This window comes from Artemia sp. Qi Xiang Cuo, chromosome 5 (genome assembly GCF_049724085.1).
Source record: "Artemia sp. Qi Xiang Cuo chromosome 5, ASM4972408v1, whole genome shotgun sequence".
NCBI classification, from domain to species: Eukaryota; Metazoa; Arthropoda; class Branchiopoda; order Anostraca; family Artemiidae; genus Artemia; species Artemia sp. Qi Xiang Cuo.
Window position 1 is genome coordinate 36,278,932 of NC_142798.1, and position 17,194 is coordinate 36,296,125.

Sequence of the window (17,194 nt, forward strand, 5' to 3'; positions counted from 1 at the left end):
ACAAATTCAAGAAAAAGTCGGTAGCCGTAATGCTTGCTGATAAAGCTGCACTAGTTATTAATGGGCAGTCAGTTGCCGTTGGACATCCAGTATTGATGTTTCAGTGGCTGGTGACAAATGCTGAAAATAGCCACAATAATTTGGAGTCATACTTTGAGTATGAATTGTGCTAACAGCCTCCGTCACCTTTTGAAGCAAACGGACTTCCACAATTAGCCGACAAGCTTACCCTCACCGATGCGATGTGGCGTTTAGTTGCAGAGCAGCAGCCAAAAACTGGAGGCTTCGTCAAAGATTTCAGTGACAAGCATAATTTCTCCGGTCCAATTAAATTACGACCTGTTCCTATATAGATAGAGGAAGGCAACCTATTTCATGTATAGCCGTCTAAAATATGGGATCAGGCATATACTCATGGTGTTTTTTCGAGGGTATGGATATGTTAAACTTCAAAATAAACAGAAAAAGGCGAATCATGTCAAAAATTCAAAATGAAACTGGAAAATTCCGAGATTTTGGGCTGGGGTACGAGTTTTAACCCCTTCAACCCTCTCATGGTCACCCATCTGGATAGGATGATATGGATGAATCTGGATAGCTAAAGGCCTACAACGACCTTTGATCCCATCTAAGGCAATATCTTTGGATTGTTGATAAACAATTTGTTCTTATGGCATGTGGGTTGTGGTCAAACATTCCCACATAAACATCCACAACACCGAAAACGGTATTGCTGCCGAAAATAGTTGGTGAAAAAGTCGATTAGGTGAGAACGTCATACGCAAGGAAACTGGGGTCACTCTAAGCTGCAAAAGCCTTCTTCTGCCTAGCTTGATCATCCCACTCAGCAAGTCTTGCATTAGACCTAATGCTAAATATGAATGCCTACTATATGCTGGTGATCTGAAAATACTATTGCCACGTTTAAGAAGATTAAAAATAGGGCCAATAGGGTAGGTTTAGTGGTTATCGTTGACACTCCAGTTTCTTAGTGAAATGTTCGATGTAAAGACATTAAGGCACACAGCTTGGTTAAATTATTTTAAGGTTGACGCACTAAGAACTGAGTACTTGAAGAATAACTTTGTTTGACGGTACATTTCGATGTGGACCGATCTTCCTGGGGACGTTTTCCCTAATAGTTTCTCTGCCGACAGCTTCAAAAGAAGATCAAATAGACAATTGCAATCACGTTGTTAAACGTGTTAAAAAAAAAAAAAAAAAAAAAAAAATAGCGACTTATCAGGTAAGTAAAAGTGCCTGGTACTGTGAATTTGGGGGGGGGATTTAAGGTGATAATAACGTCCATTTTTTTTGCCATATTGTTTCACAGCATTTTTCCTATGCCAAAAGTATCAACACTAATGAGTTGCGAGAAATTGGATTTAAATGCTTACTTTTTAAGTGACTGGTGAATGTGAGCTTTTTTCATTTTTAGACAACCGTACCTATCATTTTCAGACAGAGGATGACAAGGATCACGAAAGATGGATATCTGTTTTAATGAATAGTAAGGATGGAGCCCTTCAGAAAGCTTTTGACGACAACGGACGAATAGGTCCTAAGGTTTGTCTATTCGTTACTCTTCTTCCTGTTTTATTTTCGAGGAAATATAGTCCTGTCATATGTCATTATGTATAAACAATCATAAGGTCCACGGCCTTGAATTAAAATAACTAATTTAATGGAATTACGGTAGTTTTAAGTACCGTTTCTTAACTTGTGAATAAAACGATCTTTTAGTTATTTCTATAATCACTCAGCAATAATGTTTGCCTAGGTATATGATCATTAAAAATGTTTTTGAGATTACGAGCGAAGAAAAAATTCTTAAATCTCTAATCTCTTGAAATTACGAACAAACATTTATGTATGCTTCTTTTGGAAAGCTTTCTCCGGCATACTTTCGTTGCCCGTCATAAATAGCTGAAACTTTCTATTTTTCAAGGCTGATATCGGTATAAACATCAATAGTTAAAGATACACCTTGGTCACCTGACCTAACTAGCCCCCCCCCCTCCCCTCTTACCCCCTATAAACCAACAAGTAACGGCTTTTTAGTGGAAGAGGGAGATAATGACTCAGCGTTGTTTGTTCTTTGTCGTTATTTTTTTGGCTATGTTAGTTCTCAACTTTTATTCTTAAAACTGAAGTGTCTAATATTGCAGTGTGAACTGATGCATACAGAAAAAAAAGAAAAAAAAAAGACGAATTAGTCATGTGTCAAAAATATACGGGAAACAGGTGTTATATACTGAGATTTGGAAGACCATTCTCTGTGTCGTCAATCAAAGCAAATAAGCTCTTCCAATGGGGATCTATGGCAACCTGAGAGATATTGTGGTTTACTTTGCGGTCGTTGGATTTTATGATTGCATGTTAGATGTCTACTCCTAAAGAATTTGTAAATTGTTTATCCTGGGAAAGGATTTCCGATTAAAAACTTTGACCGTGGATTAAATATATATATATATATATATATATATATATATATATATATATATATATATATATATATATATATATATATATATATATATATATATATATATATATATATATATATATATATATATATATATATATATATATATATATATATATATATATTCCTTGTTGGTTAACCATCTAGGGCCGAACAAAAAACAGGTGATCTCCAAATGAGGTAGGAGGATGTTGTAAGGAAAGATTTAAGGGAAATGGGAACTGCTTAGGAGGATGTAAAGAGGGGAACTTTGAATAAATTGGGATGGAGGAGGAGTGTTTGTAGCTGTGTTGGCCTCAGGCCACTTTTGCTGCTGTGAGTTGTTAGTAGTAGTAGTAGTATAGACATTTCAGCTGTCGCGCATAACGGGCTTGCAATAAAACCCAACCCAGGTAGTGTAAATCCTGGTTGTTTCTGAACAAAGTATAGTCGATATATTTGGCTTCTCGAATCGCATTAACAGGGTCGTAGATATTGCGAGCCTATTTGATGTGCTCATTTTGAATAGTTCAGTTTATCCTTTTGTTGGTTACAGCATAAATGTAACTAATTAGAACTTGTCTACAATAATGAAAGGCCTAATTTTCTAGGGGCGAACTGGTAGGATTTGTTTTGCTCAGGTGTATTTTGACATTTGCCTTCCTAGGATCATTTAGAATGCAACAAATATTGTTAATTTATAACTTTAAGTGCGTTTTTTACCGGTTGCCTTTCAAAATATTTGATCACAGTATGTTTAAAGCAAATACAACTCGAAGCATTATGGAAAAGAGAAACGAAAAAAAACTTGTTCTTCGAGCATTCGTTCTTGAAGCGTAGGTCAAAGCGCAATGTAAACGTTCGGGGTTGTGATTAATGGGCAGCAGGCTCCCTAATATATAGAACAAGTTATGTTTTGTTTTAATTTTGATGACGCCCTTTAATTTTCTTTAAAAAAATACCTTTAGTTTCCTTTGAAAAATATATTTGTAATAGGCCTGCTACCAACAACTAACCGTAGCACCAAACCGCCTGAGACCAACACAGTTGCGCACACTCCTCGTCCGTCCCAGTCCATTGAAAGCTCCTTTCTTTACATATATATAAAGAAGGAATAACATAGGATAATGTCTTAATAACTGGGAATCGAAATACTTTACCTTATGTGAAGGCTCGACGAATATGAGGGTTGGATGAAATGTGTTCTTACCTGGAATTTCTAACGTTTTCACATTTACCACCCTTTTCAGTTTTTTAAGATTGGGAAGGGGAATTTGGACCTCTCGCTCTGAACATCAAAAGGGGGACGAAGTTTGTGTTTCGATTTTGTTATGTACCGAAAAGCTCACGAAGATACTTGCAATCGTGCCCCATCCTTTAAGATGGTTTTAAAAAGAAGGTATTTCTTTCTTAGTGCTTTAATGATATAGGCTATATGCTGACAAGTTTTTCATATAATTGTTTTCTCTTTAGTTTTTAATAATGCTGTTCTTATGAAACAGGTTAACCAAAATTTGGTAGAACTCCAGCAAGCAATCATCAAATTCATTAAAGGATTACCTGGAAATGATCGTTGTGCAGATTGTCTCTCTGCCAATGGTATAGTATTATATTTCGTATCTCTCATTTTATTTATTTTTTTTTTTTCATTATGATGGCCGTCAGCTAGTATTTTTAGTAGTTTTACTACAGGTTAAAAAGGAAAGAGAAGACATCGAGCTGACTATTACAACTGCTACCAACAAACTGAAGCGTTAAGTCACAGGCTAGGGAACACTTCATCTTCAGGCCACCTTGTTAAAAGATTCCATTTTGTCAAATTTGGAAGAAAATATCAAAGACTTTGTGACACAACATCCAACAAAACGAGAGTTCGACAAAATCAACGAAACATTTATTTTTACTTAGTCCTTCGTTTTTTTTTAGTCTTGAAAGTTAAGCTTGACGCTGCAATTTTACAAATAAAGACTGCCTTTAAGATGAGTTGGGCTATAGTCCCTTAAATTCCCCACTGTTTAAGCTAAGACTTCACTTACGCTTTAATGAAATGGATGTTTTCAAACTTGTTCTTTTTACCAAAATATTCTGAAATGGAATCTGCTCAATAAGGTGTATTTGCAGTCGCATCTAGGGTTTTTTCAGCATAACACAATCTGAAACGGCAAATTTATCGTCCCGTGATTGACTCTAATCCAAACAAGATGCAACGTGCTAACCTTTCTGGTGATCTCTAAATCAGTCCGTGGTATGAACTAGAATCGTTTTTACTCTGAGCCAGGTCTTAGGTCGTTTTTGCTCCGAACTAGTCTGTGGCTTGGACTTCACTCGTTTTGTACGGACAATAAATTCTTTGCATGATTCTGATTTAAATAAGGTGCAATAACCCTGCTTTTCTTCTAAAAAGCTAGAAAGAAGGGGGGGGGGGGGCTGAATTGGTGATGGACCCAATTTATACCTCCAATGGTTCGCATTTAAGTTCGTTGTATGATTCCCGTTTTAAGAAGGTGTAACATTTCAACTTTTTCTACTAAAATGTTCCTGTGTAGAATTGGCCAATTGCAAAATTTGGAATTGGGCACTCTCCTTGCCCTTGAGACTGTGCGGATTATGTCTTATCTTCCTGGAGGCGCATGTTTTGGACCTTTGATCATTTTGATGAAAGCAACAATATCAAAATTCCGGCCGGATTGTAAAAAAAGGGTTGAGGGATTCCCTGGAAAAAACGCCTAAGGGGAGTTGCGTTCCAGTCACATTTAACCCTTGAAAAGGTCACTAGAATTTTAGTTTCCAACCGAATAATCCTACCCTCAATTTTCTGCGACTGTCTCTTTTATACGAGAAGTCAGGAAAAAAAAAACAACATATAATAGGGGAAGCACACCTCTGTTTACCTAGCCAATCCAAATGCGTTGACTTGGATGTATTATTCTCAAACTTCTGTTTTGTCTAGAGATTCACTTTCTATGGTCAGTTGATACTCCTTACTTGCTGCAAATTACCATGAACTGTTTTATTGCTTATACCAAAGTTTTTTCCCAAAGACAATTAAGTGAATTATAAGGCTCTATCTCGGAAAACATAGATATGTCTTTCGGGGGGGGGGGGCAACAAGCGTAAAAAATTAAGAATAATTGCGCTGTGTTAAAAATTTAAGAAAATTAGAAGCGACCGAAAAAATATCAACGTTTGGGGAGGCAAAAACCCCTGCCCCAGCGTGCACGCCTTATCTATCTACTCTATAATTTTGCAGATAAGAATCTTCAATTCAAGCTAAAAATTATCGAGTCTGAAAAGAAAATTCAGGAGGCTATATACTCCTTCCTGTACTCTTCTCCCTCATTGAAAGGAGAGATACAATACTGGTTGTTTTATTCCTAATGTGATTCAGCATTGGCATGGAAAATTTAAGTCCAACGCTTCGTTGTTTAGAATTGATGTACAAAACTTTCCATTGCAAATTCAGCTGATGAGTTTTCTTCTAAAACGGCCGAATTTTCTGTCAAATCCCGATGGAATATGGAGAAGTTATCAGAATCCTGACAATTCTGTATGAAATTTCGGAAGAGGTTTTGAGCTCCATTTTTTCACCTTTCTAGACTTTTCTAGACACCTTTCTTCATCTTTTGAAGTAAAAGTTTGAGATAAAGAGCTTAAAATCTTCAAATAAATTTCATGAAGCTAATGAACTGCTTCGTATTTGAACATCGTCGTAATTACGATTTAAAATGTCGATCCGTAATATTGCTTTTGTTTATAAAATTGACACCTGAAATTTCTGTTGATTTTGCATAGTGTATAGTTGGCGGTGAATCTACGACTTTTGGGGGGGGGGGCTTATCGTCTGAAATACTATGGCGTTTTTCTATGCTTTTTTGCCTAACTGATTGTAGGCTAAAATATTGATTTTTTGTAACTGCCCCCATCCCAATGTTGAAATCCGTGAGAGCATGGTCATCTTAGTCTGGTTAATCTATCTTTACAATTTGAAGCTAAAGATGTTTTTCCATTTTGATGGTTTTAAGCTCAGTAATAATTCGAACTGCACAGTAGTAGCTGCCCGCAATCCAAAGTTGAAATCTGTTAGTGCTCAGGGTAATCTTAGGTTGGTTAATCTATCTTTACATTTGAAGCTCAAAACGTTCTTCCGTTTTGAAGGTTTTAAGCTCTATAATAATTCGAACTGCACAGTAGTAGCTGCCCGCAATCCAATGTTGAAATCTGTTAGTGTGCAGGTTAATTTTAGGTTGGTTAATCTATCTTTGCATTTGAAGCTCAAAACGTTCTTCCGTTACATTTATAAGCTTCCCACATTTTTATTCTATACATATTTGCGAAATACTTGTTTGGGAAAATCAATTTGTGTTAATCTTATTTAAAACTATGTACTTATCCAGTTCTGCTAGAAAGAAGCATGAAAATGCATGCCATTCTTCCTGTTTACACAGAGAGAAACAAGATGAAGCCGTAGCAATGCATAGCCTCCATATAGCAATGTAATTTTTACACATCTTTTTGTCCAACAAATCCCCAGTTTTTTTATTGCGTCAAAATCGTCAGACAAAGAGAATATTGTTGAATAGCGAAGGCAGAGAGAAAATCAGATACTTGTGCCTTTACCATGCCACTTCGCTTTACGATGTCCCTCCATATCAGATCGATCAATTTATTGCTGGCTGTTTAAGAGTTAAAACATAAATACGCCTAAGCTGTGGCGTGTCTGAAGGCCCTTGGATCAGAAAACAAATTCTTTCAACCTTCTGCATTTCCGTCTTTATTGGTTTATGCTTAGTTGAACCCATTTACCTAGGAGACAACGCCAGTGGTAAGTCTTATCTAGGTTGGAAAAGTATTACTAATATAACTCTAGCTGGTCATTTTATGACCAAAAAGTGCCATAAGGTCTCAGTCATAGTTGTGTATGTCCCTGTAGAACCGACTGACGAAGACAGTGGTGACTCAGATGAATTTTACATACAATTACAGGGACAAATGGACAGGATCCTAGGTAGAAATATGATATTTTTATTGGGGTTTTCAATTCCCAGCCTGGTAGAAATAGAGATAAAGGGTATTCTAGTCTTGGGAAGGAAAGTAACGATAGTTGTGTACTGCTGCAACTTTGTAGGTGTAATAATCTACTTGTAACCTATACGGTATTTGGTCATAAAATAGGTCATAAGTTAACTTGGTAACATTATGGTTAGACGGCCAGCATTGTTGGTTATGTTATTGTGAATTAGAGACGTCAGCATCTGGTAGTGTCTGGAGTTAATCTAATGGGAAGATTACTACCCTCTGGGTCATGGATAATATTACCGGTGATCTGAAAGATGCACCCAGACGGTATAATAGTAAAATATTGTATTGGGTTGTTAAGGAACTGAGAAGAAGTAGTCACCGTGGACTTCTCCCAGTTAAAGATAGGAGCGAGGCATCAGTAGCGACAAGGAAAGTGTTAAAGAAGGATGGGCAGAACAGTTTGAGAATCAATTGCACCGTGATAAAGCTGTAGGAAAGGATATAGAAAAGAATGCACAACTTTTTTGGCAATTAAGATGGAAAAGAAGATCTATTTTAGGAGCAGGAGTTGGAGACAGTTTAAGATGATCAAAAGATAATAAGGCCTCTTTGCTGATTGTGTAGTAAATGAGTTTTGAAATGTGGTGACTGCAAAGTTAAAGACAGGTTACTGAAGATCGTGAGCATAATTTTTGGAGAAGAGAAATGCCTAGTGATTCCAGGAAAACTTTGATTGAACCCCTTTTTAAAAAAGGTGATAAGGTGAGTGTGGTAATTATAGAGGCATTTGCTTGGTTTCTGTAGTAAGTAAATTACTTAGTATATTGATGCTTATTAGGCCGAAGGTGGAGGAAGAGTACTCGCAGTTTTATTGACCTTCGGCGGTTTTGTGCTGCCGTGGATTGTTTGTAGTAGCAGTAGTTACTGCAATAATTGCCTAGATAGTTTTTATTGAATCTCGATATTTGCCTCACTATCATGTTAACATCCGTCATCCCGAAATCTACCTGGACAGAGAATAAGATCAGAAACGAGGGTTTTAATAGCTGGTACGAAGATATTTTTGTACAGATAAGTAAAGAAGTTTGCCTACCATCGACGAGTGACATGTAACAGACCATAATATTGGAGCCAGGTTCCAATGTTGCCGTTTCACGTATATTTGACTAAATTGTTGTTTAACTATCGGTACTAAGTACTCCAAATAAATTGTACTTTTTTCCTTTTCTTTTTTTTTTTTTTTTTGCATGGTAAAGAAGGATGTCTAAATGAACTTTATATCTTTAGTAAAGGCAAATGGAGGTTTGACCCGAAACAAATTGCAACAGAAATGATTCTTACACAATCTTGTAGAGAAAAAAAACTGAACAGCATATCCATTTTCGCATATTCTGAGTCGACGCAAAATAACCGTTTTTTGGCTTTTAATGCGATTTTTTTTAGGTTTTCCAAAAAAAAAATAATATAATTTTAGTATCCGACCGTTTTTCTTGAAATGAAGTATGATTCTAATGGAGAATGACAAGCTGAGACAGAAAATGAAGTCAGATTGGGTGTCTGGTGCAAAACAAAAAAGTTTCACTATCATCAATATGCGTTGCGGTAATTTTTGTAAAGACATTCAATCGGCACTTGTTATTCAACAAATGATCGGTTGTTCGTAAAAATTCCTGAACTAGGCACTAGTATTAGACACTTCGAAGACTACGTAATGCAATAAAAATGAAAATCGTCACATTCATTACTCAGTGTTTTAAAGATTTCAAAGTTTATTCCCAAGATTTGACTGAGAAATCAATCAGACGAAGACCTCAAATAATGCCAGAAAGTCGAGTAGAAAGCTAGTTCCGGTCAGTGACAGTCATAACCTTTATTTAAATTCGCCATCTACCCCGAGGAAAAATTACCTCGAGAATCCCCGAGGACAACTGGTCTCTGACCTTGTGTTTTGACGAAAACGACAGGCAATCCAGATGACCACCAAGCAAAGTCCAAGCGGAGACTGCAAACGACTAGACCCGACTCTTCTTTTTCAGAGGTTTATCATGATCGCGAAAAGGATCAATCTAACGGAAACTGAGTACTTTCAACACGAACTGTGTTCCTACCCAATGGCACGTTTTGACAGCTCCTGCAAGCCCCGGACGACGAACAAACAAGAACTTGTAAAGACTATAGCCCAGGTATGCAGTTTTGAGAAGTATTCATGTCCCCTCCCCAAAAGCACTCGATAGATCTTAGACAGTTGAGCTATTTTGTATAGGATACCATGTACAAACATTTAAAGATACCTGGAGATTCTAAACCAATATACAACTTACGTGACAGGAAAGTATGCTTCTGTCACTATTGTTTTTGACCGCTACGATGTTGGGGCTTCCATAATAGATATAGCTCACTCGCAGAGGAGTCGTACAGTTGGCCGTGAGATCTTCTTCACAGCAGATATGCAGCTCAAGGTGAAGAAAGAATAGTTCTCATCTTGCAAGAAAAACAAAGCCAGGTTTACCTGCGCTTTGGCTGATCATCTCCGTGCAAAGGGTGTCTCTGTCTCCCAGGCATCAGGTGTCGCAGATGTCTCGATTGTGGAAGCTGCTGTTGCCTCTTCACGGTATCACGACACTTCCGTAGTTGGGGACGATACAGATCACCCTTCATTTTCTCCCTTTTATTTTACTGAATGGTTGGATTTTGTTTTTCTAGGGGGTTCTCTTATGCTACCACTGTGACTTGTCAAGCAAGAAACTATTCTTCGCACCTGAGCCAAAGTCGAATAAAGCACCCCGAATATGGGACATACACACCCTGAAAGAGAAGCTGGGACAAGATACTTGTCATCTGATCCTTTTTGCTCACGCCCTGTTAGGCTGTGACTACTTCGCGAATCCACGGTGTGGGAAAAGGTCTTGCACTGAAGAGGCTGATAGAAGACAATGATTTCCGAACATCAGCTTCGGTGTTCATGCAGAACTCCGCTTCGAAGGAGGAAATCAGACCGCTGGTGAAGACGCGCTGCTGATCATATACGGTTCGTCGAAAGGAGGGAACTTGAACAAACTTCGCAGAGAAGTTTTTGAAAAGAAAGTGACAAGGGCAAACTCTTTTGTTCACCCAGAACATCTGCCACCAACTTCTGATGCAGCCAAGTTTCATAGCTATAGAGTTTTTTTTATCAAGTTCAGGTATGGACCGGGGAGCCTGATCCGGAACTGAAAGCCGAGGAATGGGGATGGAAGAATAAAGATGACTTTTTGTACCCATTAACAACTGACCTCCCAAGAGCCCCGCGTATGCTCCTAAAGATCGTGAAGTGCTCCTGTCGTGTACAGTGTAGTTCAGCGAGGTGTAGCTGCTTTAAAAAAGGCTTAGTTTGTACTTCAGCATGCAGAACCTGCAAGGGAACAATGTGTTCCAACTACCCAAAAATCGACAGCAACAATGATGAAGAGAAACTAGAACCCTAGTCGTTAATCCATTACAAATGAAGAAGTTGTGAAACTAGTCGGAATCTGATTCTCTATTTTGTATTTTTTATAAGATTGATTCTATTTAATAGACTATGAAGATTAGACACTATGGGTTGACCCTAAATAGTACACGAAGAGTGTTTTAAGTGTAATTTACGATACTGACCCCCGAAAACCAGTTCGGTTTGTAATTCACTTTTCCTAATTATTTTCTAAAAAAAATATAGATCATTCATTAATGATTACGATTTTTTTTTTCTGGTTCAGTGAAAAAACTGTTTGATTTGATTTTCGGCCTCAACTTATGATTCCACGTCAGACCGACACTTTTGTTCAAGACAATTGGACTACAACAAAAATTGTATTTTTTAGGCAAAAAAAGTCGAAAAAATGCGTTTACTTTTTGTATGGTTCATCTTAGGCTAAGTCTAACTTCGTTTTCGATCTCGCCATGTTATTTTGGGTTAGAGTCATACTTCAGTTCAAGAAAAACCGATGTCCACGAAAATTGCGATTTTTATTCGAATAACAGAAAAAATAGCATTAAAAGCAAAAAAAACGGTTATTTTGCGTCGACTCAGAATATGCAAAAATGGATATGTTGTTCAGTTTTATTTTCTCTACAAGATGGTGTAAAAATCATTTCTGTTGCAATTTGTTTCGGGTCGACCTCTTTTTGGAGCTCATTTTCCTATACTACTTAGGAGCTATATCTTAAGTCTGAAGAGAAACTGCTTTAGTTGCCACTGCTTCCAGTGGAGGAGTGAAAAGGAACTTTGATTTAGTTGCACCTCCCGCAAAACAGTTTCAGCCATGTTATAAGAACTTTAGTATCAATAAGAAAACACAAAGAAACTGGCATCTCATTTATTGCATCACTTACACCAGTACAAACTTTCATAGCGGTTTTTATTTGGCGAACAGGCGGGTGACGTAACAAGCATAGCTATCTGGTGCCAATTAGGCGATTGATCATGCATTAGGGAAAATTAAACAACTGAGGTATACTTTTCTTACTAGTCTTCTTGCACAAGTGCGAACAGTGTCTACCCAAAGCGTAATTACTATGATAAGGAAAGAACCGCACTGGTTCGTATTTTAATTTTGCCGCCTCTGAGCTAGCCGTTTAGTATTTCTGAATATTTTTTCTACCAGTTATACGATAATAGTTCGCTACGTAAACAGGTTAAAATAAGCTTACGTCAAGACCGCCAGCAATTTTGGGATGAGGTTGCTTTAGAGATGGAAAAAGCAGCCAGAAATAATGACACAAGAAGGCTGTATAGAACCCTCAAAGAAATAACTGGAATAAAGTCACCCATCTCTGGTCCCTTAAAAGACGCTCAAGGAAGTGTGATCCCTGACGTGCAAGATAAACTTGATCACTGGAAGAATCACTTTAAAGACCTGCTTAATCCAAGTACAGATGGTCAAGATGCAACGCCGATGCTGCCACCAACAGCTGAAAGATCACCATATGAAATCGACATGGCACCACCTTCATCTTCAAAGATACTAAACATGATCAAACGGCTTAAAAATAATAAGTCTCCTGGAAAAGACGGTCTGCCTCCTGAGGTATACAAGGCGTCGCCCTACGTTGTAACGGAATAACTAGAAACCCTTTTTAGTCTGATATCAGAGAAAAAGACCTTCCCGTCTGATTGGAGGGTGTCAGTAATAATCCCAGTATTTAAAAGGGGGACAAATGCGACATCCGCAACTAACGAGGGATATCACTTATGGATACGGCTACCAAAGTATTTGCGATGATTTTGCTTAAAAGGTTCGAGGAAGCAAGGGATGAGAGGACACGTGAAAATCAATGCGGATTTCGAAGAGGGAGAGGGTGCATTGACCAGGTCTTCACTCTTTGCCTTATTCTCCAGCAGTTTAAACGCTGCAAATTCCCCATAAGTATCATATTCTTTTAATTTTTGGCTTATTTCAACTCTGTAGCCCGCGATAACCTTTGGCGAATCATGTTGGAGCATGGCATACCAGTTGAATTCATGGAGCTGTTGAAGGCCTACTATAAGCATTGCAAATCGACAGTAAGAGTGCTGGGCGAAGAAACTGAGCCCTTCAATGTTGAAAGTGGTGTGAAACAGGGGTGCATATTGTCTCCTGTTTTGTTTAACTAATGTATAGACTGGATTCTAGAGAGTGCACTCACGAGTCTTGATGGTGTTGTTATGGGATTGGGCATTAACTTGTCTGACCTGGACTACGCGGATGACACCGACGCTCTTGCTGCTGACCCAGCAACTGCCCAAGCAATGTTAAATGAAATAGCACATTTCTCTCAGCTACTGGATATGAAAATCAACACGGCCAAAACTAAAGTCATGGACCTAAACATGCAGTCGGATTATCAACTTGTACTTTACGGACAAGAATAGGACACCTTCGATAACTTTAATAATCTTTTCTCAATATCGTAGATGGTTTGACCATGACGTGCAAAACAGAATCAATAAAGGCAAAGTCATCTTCTCTCAAATCTACTGCCATCTGTAGATTTGGCGGGAGATCAGCATGAAGAAAAAACTTTCTGTCTATAATACGGCTGTTAGATCTGTTCTCTTCTATGCAGTCGAAACTTGGCCACTGAAGGCGATTCATCTCCATGATTTGTCTTTGACCACCGCTGTCTACGAAAAATCCTGAGGATTCGATACTTCAATAGAATCTCAAATGTTGATGTGCGCCACCGCTGCTGTAACATCGAACCTACCGCCATAATTGTCAAACAGCGAAGACTGCGTTGGCTTGGTCATGTCCTTAGAAGACTCAATGACCGCATCATAAAGCAAGTGCATCTAGCTGCCCCGTCGCTAGATTGGCTCAGGAGACCTGGCGGTCAATTTAAAAATTGGTGGACAACTGCCTGCCAATAACGACCATAGCCCCACTCGTAGATTTCAAAAATTTGGCACGAATTGTAAGAACTGTTGCATCCGGCTTGCTGAATAGATGGCACATGATCGCGACAAATGGAAGTAAATCATACGTAGTCTTCTAGATGGCAGGCGAGGCGTCCACATCTGTTCCCGCAACAAGTACAAACAAGTATACGGTAATAAGAACATTTTTAACTGTCTTTTTATCTGTGGGTGACTTTTGGAGAGTTTGAGATAGAGCTGTACTTGGTATTTAAGTGTCGACAAGTACAGAAAAAGTATTTAAGAATGCACCTAAAGCACTCTTTAAAATACAATTTAAGTTTGGATTTAAGTACCTAGGAATGTACTTAAGTAGGTCTCTGACATTGGAAAAAATATCCAACGTCAGATCCCAGGAATTTATTTCAAAGGGTCAAAGGGAGGGGGGTGTGGGAAATTAAAAAACAACAATTAACTATCAAATTTTACAGAAACTATTACGGATTAAGGGAAAATTAAAAACATCTTTAAAGGGGAGGGAGTAAAATAAAAAAAATCAAGAATAAAAACGAGGATAGTTTCAGCCGGTGACAAAAGGAAGAATAGTATGCAAATATTTCGGTCGAGACCTCCACTCAGCTGTTCTCTGTGGAAAAATGAAAATAATGAGTAAAAAGTACATATACAAGTAATCAGGACAAAATTAAAACAAAACTAGCAGTAAATTAAAAGAGGTCCTCTCAAAGTAACGGTGAAAGGGCAAATAAATGATAGTATTAGACGATGAATGGCTATTCAAACATGGGAAATTATTATGTGTAAAGCGTTTTGGAACACTAATCGTTTACCAGGGGTGATTTTTATCATATATGGCTTGTGAAATAGCTGTTTGTGGATACAAATATATAAAGGATAGGAATTTATAAGTTTATTATAACTGGGGTTTAGATAAGTTTCTCCGGTATCATAGACAGCGCAATGGCGCTGCCTAAGTAAAGAGGTAAGTGAGCTCTATGTATTAATTTTTTTTTCCTGTTGACAAAGGCACTTCGTTTTGAAGCAGTTATCTTGAAAGGAGGAGTTGCCCCCCTCCCCCACAACCCTTCGGGCAATAGCTGTGAGTTCTGCAATTTGCCCATTGTGGGTTCTGAAATTCGCCGTATTGAGGGGAGTGTCGAATTAAATCAAAACACACTATGTGCATGCAGGTTGTCAAAAGGGGATACTCTCAGGGACGGCTTAGGATATTAAGTTGGAAACTTCCAGGGAATGATGAGGAGGATCAATTGACCAAAGGGCAATACGTGCAGGCTACTACTTTAAGTACTACAATTGCCACTTCAGTTGCTTTTACTACTAAGGCTAAGGATATTAAATAAAAATTCCAGGGAATATTTCAGGGAAGTTGAACTAAATCCAAATACCCTGTGTGCATACAGGTTGTCAAAAGGGCGTGTCAGCAATATTTTAGGGATCGCTTAGAGTATTAAGTTGAAACTTTCAGAACACGATGAGGGGGATGTTCAACTGACCAAAAGGCAATATATCCATACTCTTACTGCTGCTACTACTGCTAAGGCTAAGAATATTAAGGTGAGAGTTTCAGAGAATATTGGCTGGGGGAGTAAAACTAGATGAAAACACATTATATTCTCGCAGGCTGTTACAAGGGCGTATCAACAATGTATTAGGAATGGCTTACACTATTACCATTATTGTTACTACTACTAATACTGCTACGACAACTATTACTAGTGAGTCGAAGGGTGTTAACGTGAAACTGTAAAGGAATGTTTAGGGGCATGTTAAACAAAATCGAAACACACTATCTGCATGCATGTTGTCAAAAGTGCCCATCAGCAATTTCTCAGGAGTAACTTAGAGTATTAGTCCGAAACTCCCAGGGCATGTTGAGGGGAATGTCGAACTAACCAAAACTTACTATGTCCATATTGCTACTACTGCTTCTCCTACTATGACTAATGTGTATATTTGATGGTTAGTTTTTTCATTTTTGTTTTTTTTTTGGGTTGTGTTGTGTTTTTTTTTTATTATTCGGGAGGGTTGAATAGTATTGAAAGGTAAGAAAAGAGTAAGTAGAGTGAATGAGTTTGGTTTATGATGAAAGATTGTGTGACACTGCTCAAGCCACAATAGTGGCTTAATAAAGCATCACACGTTCCTACCATTTTCTAAGGTTGATTGATAATGTTCTTCAGAAAAATGTGATAAGTGCCAGTTAAGTATGATATAATTATTAATTGAAAATAAAACCCATCTCATCTCAATGTTATTAATGAGGCTTATGGTATTAAGTTGAAACTTTCAGGGCATGTTTAGGGGGATGTTGAACTAACCAAAAAGCACTGTGGGTATTAAGTGCTGAACCTATGGGTATATGAATCTATTAGAATGTTTAGGGACATGTTAAACTAAATCGAAACCCACTATGTGCATGCAGGTTCTCAAAAGTGCGTATCAGTAATTTCTTAGGAGCAACTTACAGTATTAGTTTGAAACTCTCATGGCATGTTGAGGGGGATGTTGAATTAACCAAAAGCTACTGTGTCGATTCTGCTACTACTGCTTTTACTACTATGACTACTATGACTAATGCTATTACTGAGGCTAAGGGTATTAAGTTGAAACTTTTGGGGCATGTTTAGGGGGGTGTTGAACTAATCAAAAAGCATTATGGGTATTAAGTGCTGTGCATCTATGGGTATTAAGGGGAAACTTTCGGGAAATGTTGAATTAAATTGAAACACACTATATCTATGCAGGCTATCAATAGGGCGTAACAGCTATATCCCAGGAACAGCTTAGAGTAATAAGCTGAAACATTCAGTGCGTGTTGAGTGGGATTTTGAGCCAAACAATCGGTACTATATGCATGCTGCCACTACTATTACTAATGATATGTGTATAAAGGTGCAATTTTCAGGAAATGTGAAGGAGGATGTTGAAATAAATCAAAACACGCTATGTGTATCCGAGCTGTTAAAATCGCATATCAGCAATGTCTCACGAACGGCTTGTAAAGTTGAAACTTTCCAGGGCATTTTGAGTGTGATGTGGAACTAGTAAAAAGGCACTATGTGTATGCTACTACTACTTGTTGCTCTACGATTACTACTGCTACCAGTACTGCTATTACTAAGACTAATGGTATAAAGGTGAAACTTTCTTGGATTTTTTTAGGAGAATGTTGGGCTAAACCAAAACATACTATGTGCATGCAGGTTATTTAAAGGGTACATAGCAATATCTCAGAAACGGCTTAGGGTATTAAGTTCAAACTATTAGTGCATGTTGAGTGAATGCCGAACTAACTAAAAGGCACTATGTGAACACTACTG

At 37.9% G+C, this 17,194-nt stretch overlaps 1 protein-coding gene across 1 annotated transcript in view; it reads left to right on the forward strand.

The window, feature by feature from the left end:
• The first annotated feature begins 242 nt into the window (after positions 1 to 242).
• LOC148952097 (arfGAP with SH3 domain, ANK repeat and PH domain-containing protein-like) overlaps positions 243 to 17,194 on the forward strand; it is a 64,009-nt gene continuing 47,057 nt past the window's right edge. The window contains exons 1-3 of the mRNA XM_089089134.1: positions 243 to 300; positions 1,439 to 1,566; positions 3,967 to 4,063. Of these exons, the coding sequence (XP_088945260.1) occupies positions 243 to 300; positions 1,439 to 1,566; positions 3,967 to 4,063 (283 nt within the window). The remainder of the gene's footprint in view (positions 301 to 1,438; positions 1,567 to 3,966; positions 4,064 to 17,194) is intronic.